At 36.5% G+C, this 15,787-nt stretch overlaps 1 protein-coding gene across 22 annotated transcripts in view; it reads right to left on the reverse strand.

Annotated features, from left to right (window-relative positions):
- Window positions 1-15,787, reverse strand: part of UNC79 (unc-79 subunit of NALCN channel complex) — a 133,127-nt gene that overhangs the window by 37,904 nt on the left and 79,436 nt on the right. For all 22 annotated transcript variants that reach the window (XM_034418381.3, XM_087872713.1, XM_087872696.1 and 19 more), the window contains 7 exons: window positions 14,353-14,469; window positions 8,426-8,509; window positions 6,849-6,951; window positions 4,033-4,173; window positions 3,127-3,165; window positions 1,696-1,808; window positions 1,527-1,612 (listed from right to left, as the gene is read on the reverse strand). In XM_034418381.3, the coding sequence (XP_034274272.1) occupies window positions 1,527-1,612; window positions 1,696-1,808; window positions 3,127-3,165; window positions 4,033-4,173; window positions 6,849-6,951; window positions 8,426-8,509; window positions 14,353-14,469 (683 nt within the window). The remainder of the gene's footprint in view (window positions 1-1,526; window positions 1,613-1,695; window positions 1,809-3,126; window positions 3,166-4,032; window positions 4,174-6,848; window positions 6,952-8,425; window positions 8,510-14,352; window positions 14,470-15,787) is intronic.

Genomic DNA, 15,787 nt, shown 5'->3' on the forward strand with positions numbered 1-15,787 from the left:
TTGAACATGCCAGTGTAGAGAAAGAGATCTTTCATGTCCATCATTCTGGATTTTCTTGATCACTCAATGCCCTTTGATAACGTTGATTACTGTATCCTTCTGGACTGGGTTTGGGATTTAAGAGTGGGGGGCACAATGTTCACCTCTTTCCTCCAAAGCCAATTCCATTTGGTGTTGCTGGGAGGGAGGGATCTGGCCTGGAGCCTTGCTTTGCAAGTTTCCTTGGGCCTCTACACTCATGTTAAATAGCATCAATATACTGAAGAGATACACCTCTACCAAGGATCAACGAAGCAATCAATATTTTATCTCAATGCTGGAGGCTATAGGGGTTTCGATGAGAGAGAACAGGTTTCAATTCAATCCAGCAAGACAGAAACTATGAGTTATAGGGCTCTTTGGATCTGGAGACTTTTCATATTTAGTTCTGGATGGGGTTGCATTTGAATGGGATCCATTCCAGGAACCTGAAGCCCTGTTGATTTCAAGGGGCTTTATTCAAGAAATCTGTACACGATTGCAGTATGATACACACACTACAATAAACTACTTTCACTTCCTTTCCCTTTCTAGCCTTGGCATTTGGCAATCACCTGTCTAAGTGAAAGGGGACAATGTGATAGGATGTTCCTTTAGAGTTTGTTCTATTAGGTCGCCTTCGGTATGATCTGAGCATAACTCATAAAATCATCTGCTACAATGTCCTACTTGTCAATGACTACTTCAGCTTCAACCACAACAATACACGAGCACACAATAGATACAAACTTAAAGTGAACCGCTCCAAACTCGATTGCAGAAAATATGACTTCAGCAACAGAGTGATCAATGCCTGGAATGCACTACCTGACTCTGTGGTTTCATCCCAAAACCCCCAAAATTTTAACCTTAGACTGGCTACTGTTGACCTCACGCCATTCCTAAGAGATCTGTAAGGGGCGTACGTAAGTGCACCAGCGTGCCTACCATCCCTGTCCTAATGTTCCCTTTAATTGTATTCATTTTATGTATTCAATTCATGCTTATACATATATATTATCTAATACGTACTCGACAAATAAATAAAATTAAAAAATTAAAAAATTATCAAATGGACATGAATGACTACTTTCAAGAGTGAAAAAAGGATATTTACTCCATCACAACATGGGCAACTTTTTTTCAATCCAATCGTCATATCTCAAAGTAATTGCAATTTATCTGGGGTTGTGTGCTTTCCTTCCTCATTCTTCTTCCTCCTTGCCCAGACGTCTGCTGGTAAAGAAACAGATTTCTCTAGCCAGCAATCTGAATAGCTTTTTTGCAAAAAGGTTTGGAAATTAAACTAAGGACTAGATGCAGCCTTAGGGCAACAGAATGCCCATTCCTATGTTACACAATTGAATAAATGTCTTCAGCTTGCTGCAGTACAAGCAAACTTTAGAATGGAAAACACTTTATAAAGGTAGAAAATGAAACACTTGTTCGATACAACTAATGGGAAAACAGTATCAAGAGTGAACCTTAAAGAAGTAGAATAGACTGACCTCTAAGAGTTGGCTCAATGCAGCTATAGAACTCAGCTCACTGAAATCCATCAGAGAGGTGGCCAAGGTTCGTAAAAAGCTTCCATCTGCAAATGACAATTGTTTTAGTGGGATTTCATGTGAACATAATGCAGAGTCTCAGAAATAAATTATAAGCACAGCATATTACCCTTGATGTTGCTCTGAAACAGCTGTGGAAATATACCATTGGGAGCAAGCTGATGGAAAATGCAACGCAGAAACTGTTTTGCCACACCTGCAGCATTTCCTGGAATCATCATACTGGGGGGAGTGGGTGTTAAAGTAAAGGAAGAGAGAAAGAAGGAGAAAAATATTGTGACCTTACTAAAATATTTCATCATGAAGGAACCAACAAGGACACAGGTGGGCATTCATTAAGAATCAGATTATTTGTACTTTACAGCATGAAAGAAATAAGAACTAGGAAAAATAAAACAATAATCCTTTGAAAGATCTAATATAAAACTATTGTTATTCAATATAAATGGCAGCCATTACATCCACCAGTGTGAATGTTGTTGTTGTCGTTTCCATCAAACAAAATTTTCTTTAATCCATACTTAGAAGTATAAAATAACCCTTCCATACAGTGCCAGAATGCCTTAGATGTCACACAAACATAGATTTGGGGTTTTTCAGGGTTCTGAATCGTGGGTTGCCTAAATAAATAGAAAAGGCTTTCTGGCCCAGGTAGTAGAGAGGCCAGGCATGCATATTGGTTCTTCCTCTCTCAATCCCACTTTTGTGTTGATTAAACACATAAGTGGAATATTATATAAGTAGATCATATAGGATGTCATCCTATAAGCAGAACAGCACAGGTGTAATCTAATACTAATAATTTTCTGTCATATGTTTTCTATCACTACAAAATGCAGCACTATATTGAATTTGTACTCTATGTGGTAGGAGATATCATCAAACAGTGAATAATCACATTATCATAAATCAAGAGATATTGGTACCCATGTGACTTTTTCCTTTCTCTACGAGTATCTTATCCTATTACACTTATGATGTGCAATTACTGTGGAATGGCTCCTTTCTGTGCCACTCAGTTAATATCAGAAACCCCAGACTACCAGAAATAAATCCATGTCTTGATTACTTCTCATGGCAGAATTGTCACATGCTAAATATAGACATGGTTGGAACTGAGTTATTTCTCCTACATGATCCTCAGATCATGTAGGAGAAATAACTCAGTTCCAACCATGTCTATATTCAGAAACTCCAGATGTTATCTGATGAAAGACATCATGTTATGTAGCTCCTTAATGAAATATATGCAAGGATATTCAGGAGTTTCCCATTTTTTTCTAGAAGTTCCCTATTTCTGCACTAGTTTATGAAAAGATTACAGTAGATTTACTGTCTACTGCAGTGCTTTAATCCAAAATTATTTATTTATTTTTCATATTTCTAAACAGCTCATCTCTCTCAAAGAGGAGCTCTATTATGCATCTAATATCGCTGTTCTGTTTTGGTTCAAAATCAAATATTCATAAGAAATGTTTTTACTTTTGTTTGTTCTGTAGGCCAGTTGCAAAAAAAAAAAATGATTATCATTATACTGTACCTTTCTGCTTGATTAGAAAAATTGGTACTTGAAGCCAACCTGGTGAGGGGGAAAAGACCAGGGGATGGGAAGGGAGAGAATTAAATAAAAATGTCATTTTTTCAATAACACAGTTGGAATTGGTTATGCAATCAAATAAAAATTGAGCTAAGATGATTTAGCTCAACAATCTTTTGTTAGAAAAAAGCTGCCACAATGGTTTTGTAAAAGGGCTGTATTGGAGCACTCTCTGATAAATCTACTTCTCCTTATCACAAGAATAGAGAAAGGTGTATAGTTTGTATGCAAGAGATCCCACTTATGTTAACAGTATTTTCAGTTAAAGCTGGGAGATTTTCTACATGGTAATTTAGGGATACTAATACAGGCATCAGGGATCTAAATTGTGAGGTCTGATATGAGGCACCTTCCTTTGCTGCTCCTCTTTTCTCAAAGGTATCAGATTGATACCTTGTATTAAAGCACATATACTGCCTGGTTAACCTGGCACAAATCTTCCCTGTCCAGGAAAGTCTGAGCAGCAATTGGCTAAGCCAGATAGTTCATTTAAAAATGTGCTTATCAAATATCATGATGGTCCTCTGTGTCCTCCTTCACACAGAAAATGGTAGAAATTGAAAAAGGCTTAGATGGTGTGATAGTGTAATATCAATTCAGCCTTCTCCTTGGTATCTATCAACTGGGTAGGACAAAGGAAGGAGCTGGATTGGGGAGCTTCAGACAGATCTACCTTTCCCTGAAAGCAACTTTTATGCTTTCAGGGTTCATTCCATTTCATTTCATTTAGGGTTGCTCAAATAGTAGATGCATTAGAAATACAAAACGATGCTGAATTCACTCTTTATTTGTAAGCCATTGATCTGGAGGAAAGAAGGAAGACGTGAGAAGAAAAACAAAAGTTTATACCTTCCTACAGATTGCATAATATCCAGCAACAAAGGAGCAGCCAAATCTGGGCTGAGATGAATGAATGTGGAGAGGACTACTATGGCCAGACCCAATGTTTCTTCATCATACTCCTCCAGGATGGCTCCGCAGTCATGGCATCTGTAAGAAAATTAGAGGACAAAATGCAATATTACTATATGAAAATCACATTACATTGCTGCAGCGATTATTCCGTAAGTGAGGGAATTATGGGTTGCAAGGAAGGAATAAGTTAATTTTGCAACAATAAGAAGTTTGTTTTGATTCCTTCCAATTTTGGCCACTGAATGGGATGTAACTCATGTACTGCCAAGTGATTACTTTCAAATTTCTGCCAAGGTTCTATAATGTCTGATCTTAAGGGACTTGTCTAATGCAGATGAGATGAGGCAGAATATTACTGACTGTAGAAAAAGACTTGGAAAACCAGTACATCTTGGCCCAATGGGGATGTTTGGTTAATTTGATCAACCACTCACTAATGTCTCCAACAGATTTTGATGTTTGAACTTAATAGGATTGTACAGACAATTTTCCTTTTCCACAGCAGCAGGAGAAAATGCCAACAAGGTCATGAAAATCAATCTCATTTAGCCCGGTTTACTACCTGCTGCCAAAGCTTTTAGAAAACAACCAGACCAACTGACTGAAATAAATTAACCTTACAGGATATTTCTCATTTATCAACCATGCTCCCCCTTTCGCTGCTATTCCACCAAAAAATCATGCAGTCAGGTAACCTTCATTATTAAATATTTTCTTCTTGTATTTAGAGGTACATAAAATGAGATAATGAAGCATTTTATTTGAATCTATTTGAAATGATAATCAATATTTTTTTCATTTTAGAAATTCTGTCTTATCTTTCTATTAAAAATAACCAAGGAAGCTGATAGGCATGAAATAAGTCAACAGCCCTACATCATCACCTCCTATCTATCGTCAGATTTCTAGGGAGCTATCCAGCTGTGGAAAGTAAAGACCAAAATGGCCACAGTGGGGGTAGGAGCACTTGGGGCCGTGACTCCTAAGCTTGGGGAACAGACTCCAACAGATTCCAGGAACAACATCGCAGCTCTGTCCAGAAGTGTGCAATACTAAAAATAGCTAGGATACAGTGTAGAGCCCTCAAATTCCCAATCTTCTGGTGGAGGACCCATGATTAAGGAAGACATACTCACCATAGGTCTCAGAGGGAATTACATAGACAGACAGACAGACAGACAGACAGACAGACAGACAGACACACACACACACACACACACACACACACACGCACAGAGAGAGAGATCTCCCTAATCAGGTGGGTTCCACTGATCTTTACTATCGGTTCGCAGCGGGAGCTTCTGCGCATGCGCAGATCACCCATGATGACGTCGAGGTGGATGGGCGGAGCCTCCCACCAGTTTTACTACCGGTTCTATAGACCCAAACCGAACCGGGAGCAACCCACCACTGTCCCTAATCAGATGAGCTCCAAGTATGGAGTGTTTTTTCTTTGAATCTGTTTCTCCAAGCACTTTCTTGATTTCCCTGTCTATTTAATTTTGAGCTATATTACTTATTGTTGATTATGCTATTTTTAACTACATGGATTTTAGCATTTTATTAGCATAGCAGTGTTTATCTCAATGCAAACCATGCTGACATTTATATTAAAATGAAAAACAGTAGAGAACATATTATAAACAAAGGTTTTGGAAGAGATGTTTGTGGGTAGCATTCTACAAATGCATTGATCAAAATATTGAAAGATAAAGGTGGACGACTAAAAACTGGAAAGAACTCTAGGTTTATAACTTCCCTATCAAGTGCTTAACTTTTTCTTTTATTTGGTTTATTATAAAGTTTATTTTAATCAAATGGTTAAAAATTTAGGGTTATCATACAATTTTCATTTCTACCCCTCTCTTCTTTTTTGGCTTTATCTCTTCCAGCAGGGAAGAGAGATTAAACACCTGCAACAGAGAAACACAATACACTAGCACTTGACAGTATTTTTATACTCTATTTGTAGCAGTATTTTTTATACTGTTTGTTGCTTTTGCCAACTTCCAGGATAAAAACCAATAAACATTCTGTAAAATTCAAGTGTAAATACAAATAATTCCTTATCTATATTCTATCTCTGTATAGAACCTAAAGCTTTTATGCACTGCCATTTTAACTTTTCTTAGTGTCAAATTCAAGCCCCGGGGGCCAGATCCGGCCCGCAGAGTGCTTAGATCTGGCCTGTGGGGCCAGCCTGAAAACAGCAGAGGACTGGCCTACAGTACCTCCAGGTCCCGTTTTTGGCCAGGACAGCCTCCTGCAGCCTCTGCCAACAAAAATGGAGCTCCGTTTTTGCTGGCAGAGGGCTGCAGGAGGCCATCATGGCCAAAAATGGGGCCCGGGAAGCATGCACAGCCCACCCGAGCTCCGTTTTTGCTGGCAGAGGGCTGCAGGAGGCCGTTGTGGCCGAAAACAAAGCTCAGGAGCCCGTTTTCGCCAGCAGAGCACTCGGGCCACCACAGGTGACCCCAACATGTGATGTCAAGCTGGCCACACCTACCCTGGCCATGCCCACTCCAGCCTCTGAGGTCAAATACAATCCTGATGTAGCTCTCAATGAAATTGAGTTTGACACCCTGGTGTAAAGCATTAACAAAATATGCAGATAATTATTCTGGTTTCACTTCAATGACCAAATATTATTTTTATTTTTGCTGCTGTTGTCATTGTCATTAATAAATCAGCCCTCTAAGCTTATCGTTGGTCTTAAATGGCAAAATGAGAAGAAATGTGATAATGTTTACTTGTCTGTCATCATTGTCGGCTGATCATCAATAAAATCTTCTGGTGCTGGTACAAACATACTAACAATGCTAGGTGCTGACAGCAAGCTTGATTTTGTGGCACCTGCAGAAAGAGGGAGAATATGCAAGAAAAAAAGAGAGAACTTCATGATAAATCAAAATTATCTATTTTTGTCTCGTTTGATTACATATAAAGAGCTACAATGCTTTTAAAGTGAACTTTCAGAATTTAAACAATTGCTCCGCTGAAGAGAAGCCTTGTAATTTAAGGCATCTTTTTAAAGGTTTTTTTAAAAATTTATCTAAGCTCCTAAAAATCAGAAAACAAACAATCAAGAGGATGTAGCAGTTTTCATTTGCAATTTCTTTCAATTGAACAATCAGTTTTCCAACCTTCAGGTCAGGTTTCAAATGACCTGAAACATTTTTCACTTTAAAGAAACAGCAAGGACCAAAAAGTTTGTTCATCAAGAAATGGCAAAAGATTTTCATTAAATCTCAGGAGTTGAAATTAATCTTAGTATTGCTTGGCAGAGATCTATGAAAGTAAATTCATCATTTGTACACAGAGTGCTTAGAAGAATAAGAAAAAAAACTGCAATTACAAATAGGTCATTATTATACTGGCAGAATGCTTTAAGAAACCAAGAACAGCTGACCTATATAAACCTATGGGAAAAATCTTTTTTTCTTTTTCTTGCTTTAACTGACATTTTAAAAAGTTGTCCTGAAGTTTGCACATTTAATGTTTAAAGAAGGAAGGATTGCTAATATATCTACAGAATCCATAATCAATGGTAGTTGTACTGGTATAATTTTATATGTCCCATTATACAAACAAGATTGATAATTTTTCCCCATTTACTATGATATTACAATAATCTGAAATCATATATTCATGTGTGCTGCTAAAATGGGCAAAATAAGAATTTCAATCAGTGATTGGTTTAGACAAAATATTTCTTGTTCATAAACATATTCTCCATAAGAAGCTATCAATGGTCCTTCTGAGCTTTACAATAGATTTTTGATCTTCAGACTGTTTTAATAACAGTAGCCATCCATTCTGAAAATCATATTGATGTATATATCTTGTCTTGCCCAAACTATTTCTTTGTGACATTGCTCTGGATATTTGCCAAGACGTTATGTGACTAGATGCTGCATTCAAGCAGAAAACAGTTAATGCATGAAGACTGTGGCTTGCATAACTGGGGTAGAAAGGCAACCATTTCAAAAGAGTATATATTCTGTACACTTAGACTGATAAATAATGAAATAAAAACTATTCAAAATCCTTTACAGAAGTTAGAATACTTCTGAGTTTCAAGAATGGAAACAATTCAATTTCCTATTCTTTTGAAAAGAAGCAATACATTTTGTTAGCAATTGTTGTAACAGCATACTGAGATTTATTTAATTTTAAGTTCCTCCAGTTCAGGTATAAAAATCATGCAAAGTAAGTAAATTGTTCAGTTCAAAAAATATCAAGACCACAATTTCAATTTGTGTTAACTAGGAACGCTAGTTGTTAAATCTTCACAGCAAAATCACAGCTGAACAGACCCTGAACTAACCTCTTATTCTTAGTGGTTGTCCCTCTAGGTCAGGGTTTAGGCAAACTGAGACATTGCACGGTCTCTTCCCATGCTGTATCTGTTCTGTGGAGAGAGAGAGAACTTCAGTCCCCATTGAGTTTCATTAAGAATTGGCTGCAGAGCTATTCCAATAATAAATACACCAGACAATTAAAAGACACAACTTCTGTAAACTAACTAGAAAATGAATCTAGAACTAGATGAATCATGAACTAGAAAAGTTTAGGAAACTTTGATCAAAGAAAAAAACATAAATACTTTGGTTTCTAAGTAGAAACCATTTCTGGTCTTTGTGCTTGTGGTGGAAGAAAATGAAACTTTGACTTTGTGTTTTATCGATTAGAATGTTGTAGCAATGGCTAGTTTATACTATTATGAAAAAGTAAAATGTTGAAGTCTGATGTTGCTTAAGCTATGGTCCCCCTCTCCAGATGAGTCAGTTTTTTAACTAGGAAGTTCTTAAATATTAATGAGAAAGACCATTAGAAATGTCAGCAGTCCTAGTCAAGTATAAAGACCTGATTATTATGAATCTAAAATGCCCTTGATCTTTGGGTTGGGTACTCTGCTATGCCTATCAAATTCTAGTAATGATGAACTAGTCAGAGGTTTGCTTTTTAATCACAAATTAATTACTGAGTTAGATGTTTAGAGAACACTTAAGTTCACAAACCTTGTAACATGCAAAGACTAACAAGAAAAAGCAATGTCAAGTGCGCAAAAAAGAATGAAAAGTCTAATCAGGAGGGCACAGTATATGCATAGGCAATTATTTTATACTGCAAAAAAGGAGAGAAATGTTTCAAATAAAGTATGAATAAAGAAAGGCCTGAGGCTAATAAGTCATCTCAACAAAACAAAATAATTTTTCTGAACTGAAGTCAATTGGGCAAAATGACAATGAGCCAGCAAAGATAACCAAAATGGAAAGATGATTTCCGATAATAAATATAAGTTCCCCTGTGAAAGTGACTTATAAGTCACAAAATGACTTATACTGAAGTGACTTATACTGAAGGTTTTTTTCGATATCATTTTTAAGGTGATTTAGCTGCTCACTAAGATTTATCCTTGCCATATCTTTCTCAGGTAGGGTAGAATGATATTCATTCTGAAGTTTACAATGAAGCCTGTAGAATGATGTCTCTTCCTTAGCATTCCAATAAAGCCCTGTGAAACCCAAGGCCCATATTATAGTTCAAGGCTTCATTAGATTAGATTAGATTAGATTAGGTTAGGTTAGATTAGATTAGAATTAGATTAGAATTCTTTATTGGCCAAGTGTGATTTGACACACAAGGAATTTGTCTTGGTGCATATGCTCTCAGTGTACGTAAAAGAAAAGATACATTCGTCAAGATACATTCATCTAGCAATCTAGGTTGATTCTAGCAAGAAAATTAAGCAAACCACATCACCACATTTGCTACACCATTTAGGATTCAATTATCGCCTTCATCACTATCCAATATATATAAAATTATATATATATATATATATATATATATATATATATATATATATATATATATATATATAATAATTCATTCCACATCATACTGCACAAAGCCAATACAAATATTCATAAGGAATACAATTTCTTATATAATTTTGCTATTCATATATGAAGATGGTTAATTTATCAAAATGATTAAGTTAAATATCCATTTCTGACACCTAGATATCAAGATTTGATATAGGAAACATTTCAAGACTGAAATTATCCTACTGCTTCCATTCTATTGTTGAAGTCCCAGAGTTTTCTTGGCAGATAACTGCAGTTAAGCATCTGCTCTCTAAATGTGCCAGAATCAATCAAACTGTAGGATCTTCAGTGAAGTGGGACACATTAGTACTTTTAGAGAGTCAAAATATGTAATAAAGGAATATTGTAATTAGGAGGTAGAAATTTCATATTTTATAGCCAGTGTACCTTCAGTTCATTTTTCTTGATGATATGGAAAGCTTGATATCCAGTTAGCATATTTTTCCTATATTGCAGCTGAGTCAAAATGATAGATTTCTTTATTCAAAATACTGTATACATTAAAAGCATAACAGTGGAATGGGAATGGTCTTTGGTGCTTTCTGAGCTTGGCTGTTTCTTGCAGACATTTTATTATCCAAACTAGGTAACATCATCAATGCTAATACGGAATGGGGTTTGCTCTCATTTATAGCCTAGTAGCTTGCCTTGTCCATGTGATGGGAGTAGACTTGGAGGTTCTTTGGTTGGGCTGTTTACCATTAGCTTGTTTGGCAGTTCCTTGATTGGGGTATTGCTTACTTTTTCATTGTTGGTCTGATGTTAATCTTGGACTTAATCTGTGCTCAACTGGGTGCTGATTGCTGTTGGGAAGGTATTTTGGTCTTTTTGTTTCCTTTTTGGCTTGTTGGTTATCTCTTTTGTATAGTATGTACATGTTGTTTATGTCTATGTGTGTATTGTTGGCTAATTTGTCAAAATGTCAGGCTTCTAGAAATTCCCTAGAGTTTTTAGACTTGGCTTGATCTAGGATGGTCACAGTTTCCTAATTGAAACTATACTTAACTCCGTCCATATGTTGTGAAACGAAAGAGTTTTCATCATGTCTTCTGACAGCTAGCTGATGTTCATGGATGTGTTCTGTGTGTTCATGGATGTGTTCATACAATGGAATGTACTCTCCTAAAAGGTAGCAATGGTTTCCAAGGAGGATGAATATAATTTATAATGCTATCAATAGCTATCAATCATAAAGATTTTATATATAATAATAATATATAAATTGCAAAGATTATTAATATGATGAATGGTTGCAGGAACTGGGTACATCTAGTCTAGTGAAAAGTAGGACTAGGGGTGACATGAGAGCAGAGTTCTAATATTTGAGGGTCTGTCACAGACAAGAGGGGGTCAACCTATTCTCCAAAGATCTAAGGACAGGACAAGAATGGAAATTTATCAAGGAGAGATCCAACCTAGAACTAAAGAGAATTTTCTTGCAGTGAAAACAATTAATCAGTGGAAGAGATTGCATCCCAAAGTTGTGGGTGCTCCATCACTGGAGACTTTTAAGAGAAGATTGGATGACCATTTCTCCGGAATGGTATAGGGTCTCCTGCTTGAGCAGTGGGTTGAACTAGAAGCCTCCAAGGTCCTTTCCAACTCTGTTATTCTGTATATTACTTTGGCAAGAATTTTTCTACTGTATTATTTCTTTGGGAACAGTGACAGAATGGCTATCATGTCATGCTTTCAGGCATCCCTAAGCATCTAATTGACAAGTATAAATTATGAACAGCTTCAGCATGGCCCTCATTATATCTAGAAATACTAACTGCATACCAGTTTTAAACAAAATTTACATAAAATAGCCATTCACAGAGAAATAGCTCTTCTATAAACATTACGAGTTATCTTGCTGACATGGTGTCCTAAGGTTTCTTTTCTATACTGGGAGTTTTTAGAATACCAATTCCATAGAGCAAGCAACCACTGACTACTCTATGGGGAAAGAACAGCACAAAAATAAATATACATATTAACATACACTTGTCTGTAAATAAAAATTAAAAACATTAATGACAATAGTATAAACAAGAATTATAATATCCATTAACAATGTGCATAAATATGAAAATATCCAGGATAATCAGCTAATGAACACCAATTGGTAACATCCTAACACAAATAAATTAAAATTCACCGATCTCACAGTAATAATACAGTAATATGTCACAATTAAACATCAACGGTTATCAAGAAGATGGCATTCACAGTTGCTCAAGGTCCTCAAAAACAATTCAGTTTTTAATGATTTCTGGAAGGCTGTCAGAATTAGGGAGAAATCTAATCATTAAAGAAAAGTCATTCTATAATATCAGAGCCATGACAGAGAGACATCATTTGTTGGCTGAAATCCTCCTTATCATATAGAAATGCATGATTCTCAAGAATTTCTTCCATGATGACTAAACTAAATAATCTAGTTCTGAGTGAAGAAGGTGGGCCTGGAAATTATTTGGCATCAAGTCATGTAGAGCTCTATAAAACAATACCAGTAGTTTGATTTGTTTTTAAAAGCTTTATTAGGGCTTTCACCACATGTTTATGTGTTTCTGGTAGTGTGCCAGCAAGTGGGCTGTTGCATTTTGAACAATTGTAAATTATGGGTGATCTTCAGAAGCATCTCCAGTTAGAGTCCATTGGCACAATCTAATTGTGCAGTAATGAGAAGATGAATTGATGTTATGAGGTTCACACAAGTGGCACACCAACTAAAGCTGGGAAAGAACCCACTGGCTGCAGTCTCTACCAGCCCATCTAGCAGTGCTTGAAAACCCAGGAGGATCCTCAAACCACAGCTGATCCTTCAAGGTTTATATTTCCCCTTCAAGTGACAACATGAGAGCTTCAAATTTCATCAGCAGCTTCATGTTACTTGGGTTCAGTTTTAGCTTGTTTTGCCCTTCAGAAACCAACGTAAGACTTTCTCAGCATCAACAGTGTCATGAAGTTCAACAGACTGGTATGAACTTTCCTTATAGTAATTTACCTGTAATTGTATCAATGGATAACCTTGACATTTGATATAGTTTTTCAAAAATACAGGAAAGAGCATAAACTTTGCTGCACTCCACGTATGAGTAGCTACTAGGCTCACTACTTTTTCCATATACAAATATGAAATCAGGAAAGAGTAGAATTATTCAAGACAGTATTCTCAATCTCCAATCTCATTGGTGATCAATATAGTACTGAAAACCATTGAGTGGTTAAGAAGGCACATTGCTCTATTTGACAAAAGTATCCCTTAATTAAGCCAATGCTGTTTCTGCCCCATGCCCAAGTTTAAATCCAGACTGAAAAGAATCCATGTGATTTGTTTCTTCTATGCAGCATTGTAGATAACCTTACACCTTCCTCTTTACATCCATTCCATTAAAGAGAAGGTCAGAGATTGGGTAATAATTGTCAAAATTAGTCTAACCCAGGGACGGCCTCTTGAGTAAGTACAGGTAGTCCTCAACTTACAACCATTCATTTGGTGGCCATTCAAAGATACAAAGGCACTGAAAAAAATGACTTATGACCATTTTTCACACTTATGTCTGTTGCAGAATACTCATGATCATGTGATCAAAATTTAGATGCTTGGCAACTGGTTCATATTTATGATGGTTTCAGGGTCCTGGTGTCATGTGATCACCTTTTGCAACCTTCTGACAAGCAAAGTCAATGGGGAAGCCAGATTCACTTTACAATCATGTTACTAATTTAGCAACTGCAATGATTCACTTAGTAATTGTGGCAAGAAAGGTCATAAATTGGAGCAAAACTCACTTAATGATTGTTTCACTTAGAAATTTTGGACTCAATTGTGGTTGAAAGTTGAGGATTACCCATAGTATACCAGAGCCTCCTTTAAGAGGTAATACCCCCACACAATGAGTCTGATCACCTTCATAAAACCAGTCATGTGCCTCCCAAAAGACCCATGAAGAATATGGATTAACTCCCACATGGCAAAAAAACACACTAGATAATGCCCTATCCACTTGTTCAGAGTCCATAGAATAAAAGGGGCCCCATCTAACATCACAAAATGTTGTTCCAATCACCATTGCAGATTTTGCCCACAAAAAGTCAAAATCTAAGGGAGCTACACAGTCAATGTTATTTCTCTTTGAATGCCCTATCCGAGGGTTTCTCAACCTGGGCCACTTTAAGATGTGTTGACTCTGCAAGTTACATATCTTAAAATGGCTCATTTTGAGAAATCCTGGCCTATCCTATGTTCCCCACTAAAACTCTCCTGACCCATCACTACCAAAATTTGCTTACTCTTCCCATTCCTGTGTATCCTATCCTCACAAAACATTTCACCATCTCACCTTCATTTTCTGCGATGTGAAATACTTACCAGTGTCCCATGTGCTAATATTATGAGGAGCACTAGATTGATGTTCCAGTTGCCTCTTCATCAACTGATTCATGGTCAGTGCTCCCAAAGAACCTCTTTTCATCTGTCGGAACTGAGCTGCAGGTCAGAAGTTAATATATTTGTATGATTTTCGGTATTATTTACTGTTGTTTACAATTACCTATACTCAGCTTGTTCTTGAAAATGAACTTTCCTACTCTATAATAGCGCTCTACATCAGTGGTGGGTTGCTCCCGGTTCTGTCCGGTTCTTTAGAACTAGTAGTAAAAGCAGCGGGCTCCACCCACCCGCCATAATTGACAATCTGCGCATGCGCAGAAGCACACACGCGCGCGCACTCCCGTTGCAAATCGGTAGTAAAGGTAAGTAGAACCCACCCCTGCTCTACACACATTCAACCAATGGGTTGGTATTCAATGAAGTGTGCTCAGAAGGGGATGACAATTGTCAAACAGATCTACAATTGTACCTGCAATTTTATTTTTGTCCCCCAATTTGCTCTAGATTATGAGGACAACCTTTGGATCCATAGGGCATCTTACTGATGAATGTCACACTGAAAATATTTCAAATACATTTTTTGTATAAAGGGCTCAAAGCTTCCATCCTTCCGAGGTTGGTAAAATGAAGATCCAGATTGTTAGGGGCAATATGCTGATGTTGTGAACCGCTCGGAGTGTGCTGTAAAAGCACTGTGGAGCAGTATATAAGTCTAAGTGTTATTGCTATTGCCTTTATTTCAATCTTTAGTATTCCAAAGCATTTTTAAAATGTGAGATTGATTCTGCGGTTGAATTAAAATTCCATTGATACGATTTTTCATTTTAAAAATGTTTGTCAACATCAAATTAGAGAATAGCATAACTTTCTTCTCTAGTGCTATGCTTAAAACCAGTTTATTACAAACAGAATTTCCCCACATAGTGCAGCAATTAAAATTTTAGAGCAGACATTCCTGCCTAGTGCATAAATTGTTGCCAAAAAACAGAGGAAATTGGTTTCTTTCTTTCTTATTTTATTTATTTATTTAAAAGATTTATATAGCTGCCTATCCTCTAAACAAATCTTGGCAGCTCCCAAGCAAAAGTTAAAACAATATATAAAATTACATTAAAACTATAAAACTAAACAGTTTAAAATATTATAAACAACGAAGACTGGGCACCAAGTCAATCTTCTAAAGTGCCAATATACAATCTTACAAAATTTTAGCTTTTATAGTGGAAATTAACCCTTCCAGGTACTTTCTTCTGCATGAAAGCACTAAGTTTGTAAATTACTATATTTATCTCATTTCTCAAGGAAAAGTTTGATTTTAAATATTGGAATGGGGGGGGTAGAATTATTGAAAAATAACTCATTAGTATTTAAAAACCAATAAGGTATATACAGATTTCTGATTAAATTGTTTTCT

This window comes from Pantherophis guttatus, chromosome 1, assembly GCF_059756535.1.
Source record: "Pantherophis guttatus breed Tessera chromosome 1, ASM5975653v1, whole genome shotgun sequence".
In the NCBI taxonomy this organism is placed as follows: Eukaryota; Metazoa; Chordata; class Lepidosauria; order Squamata; family Colubridae; genus Pantherophis; species Pantherophis guttatus.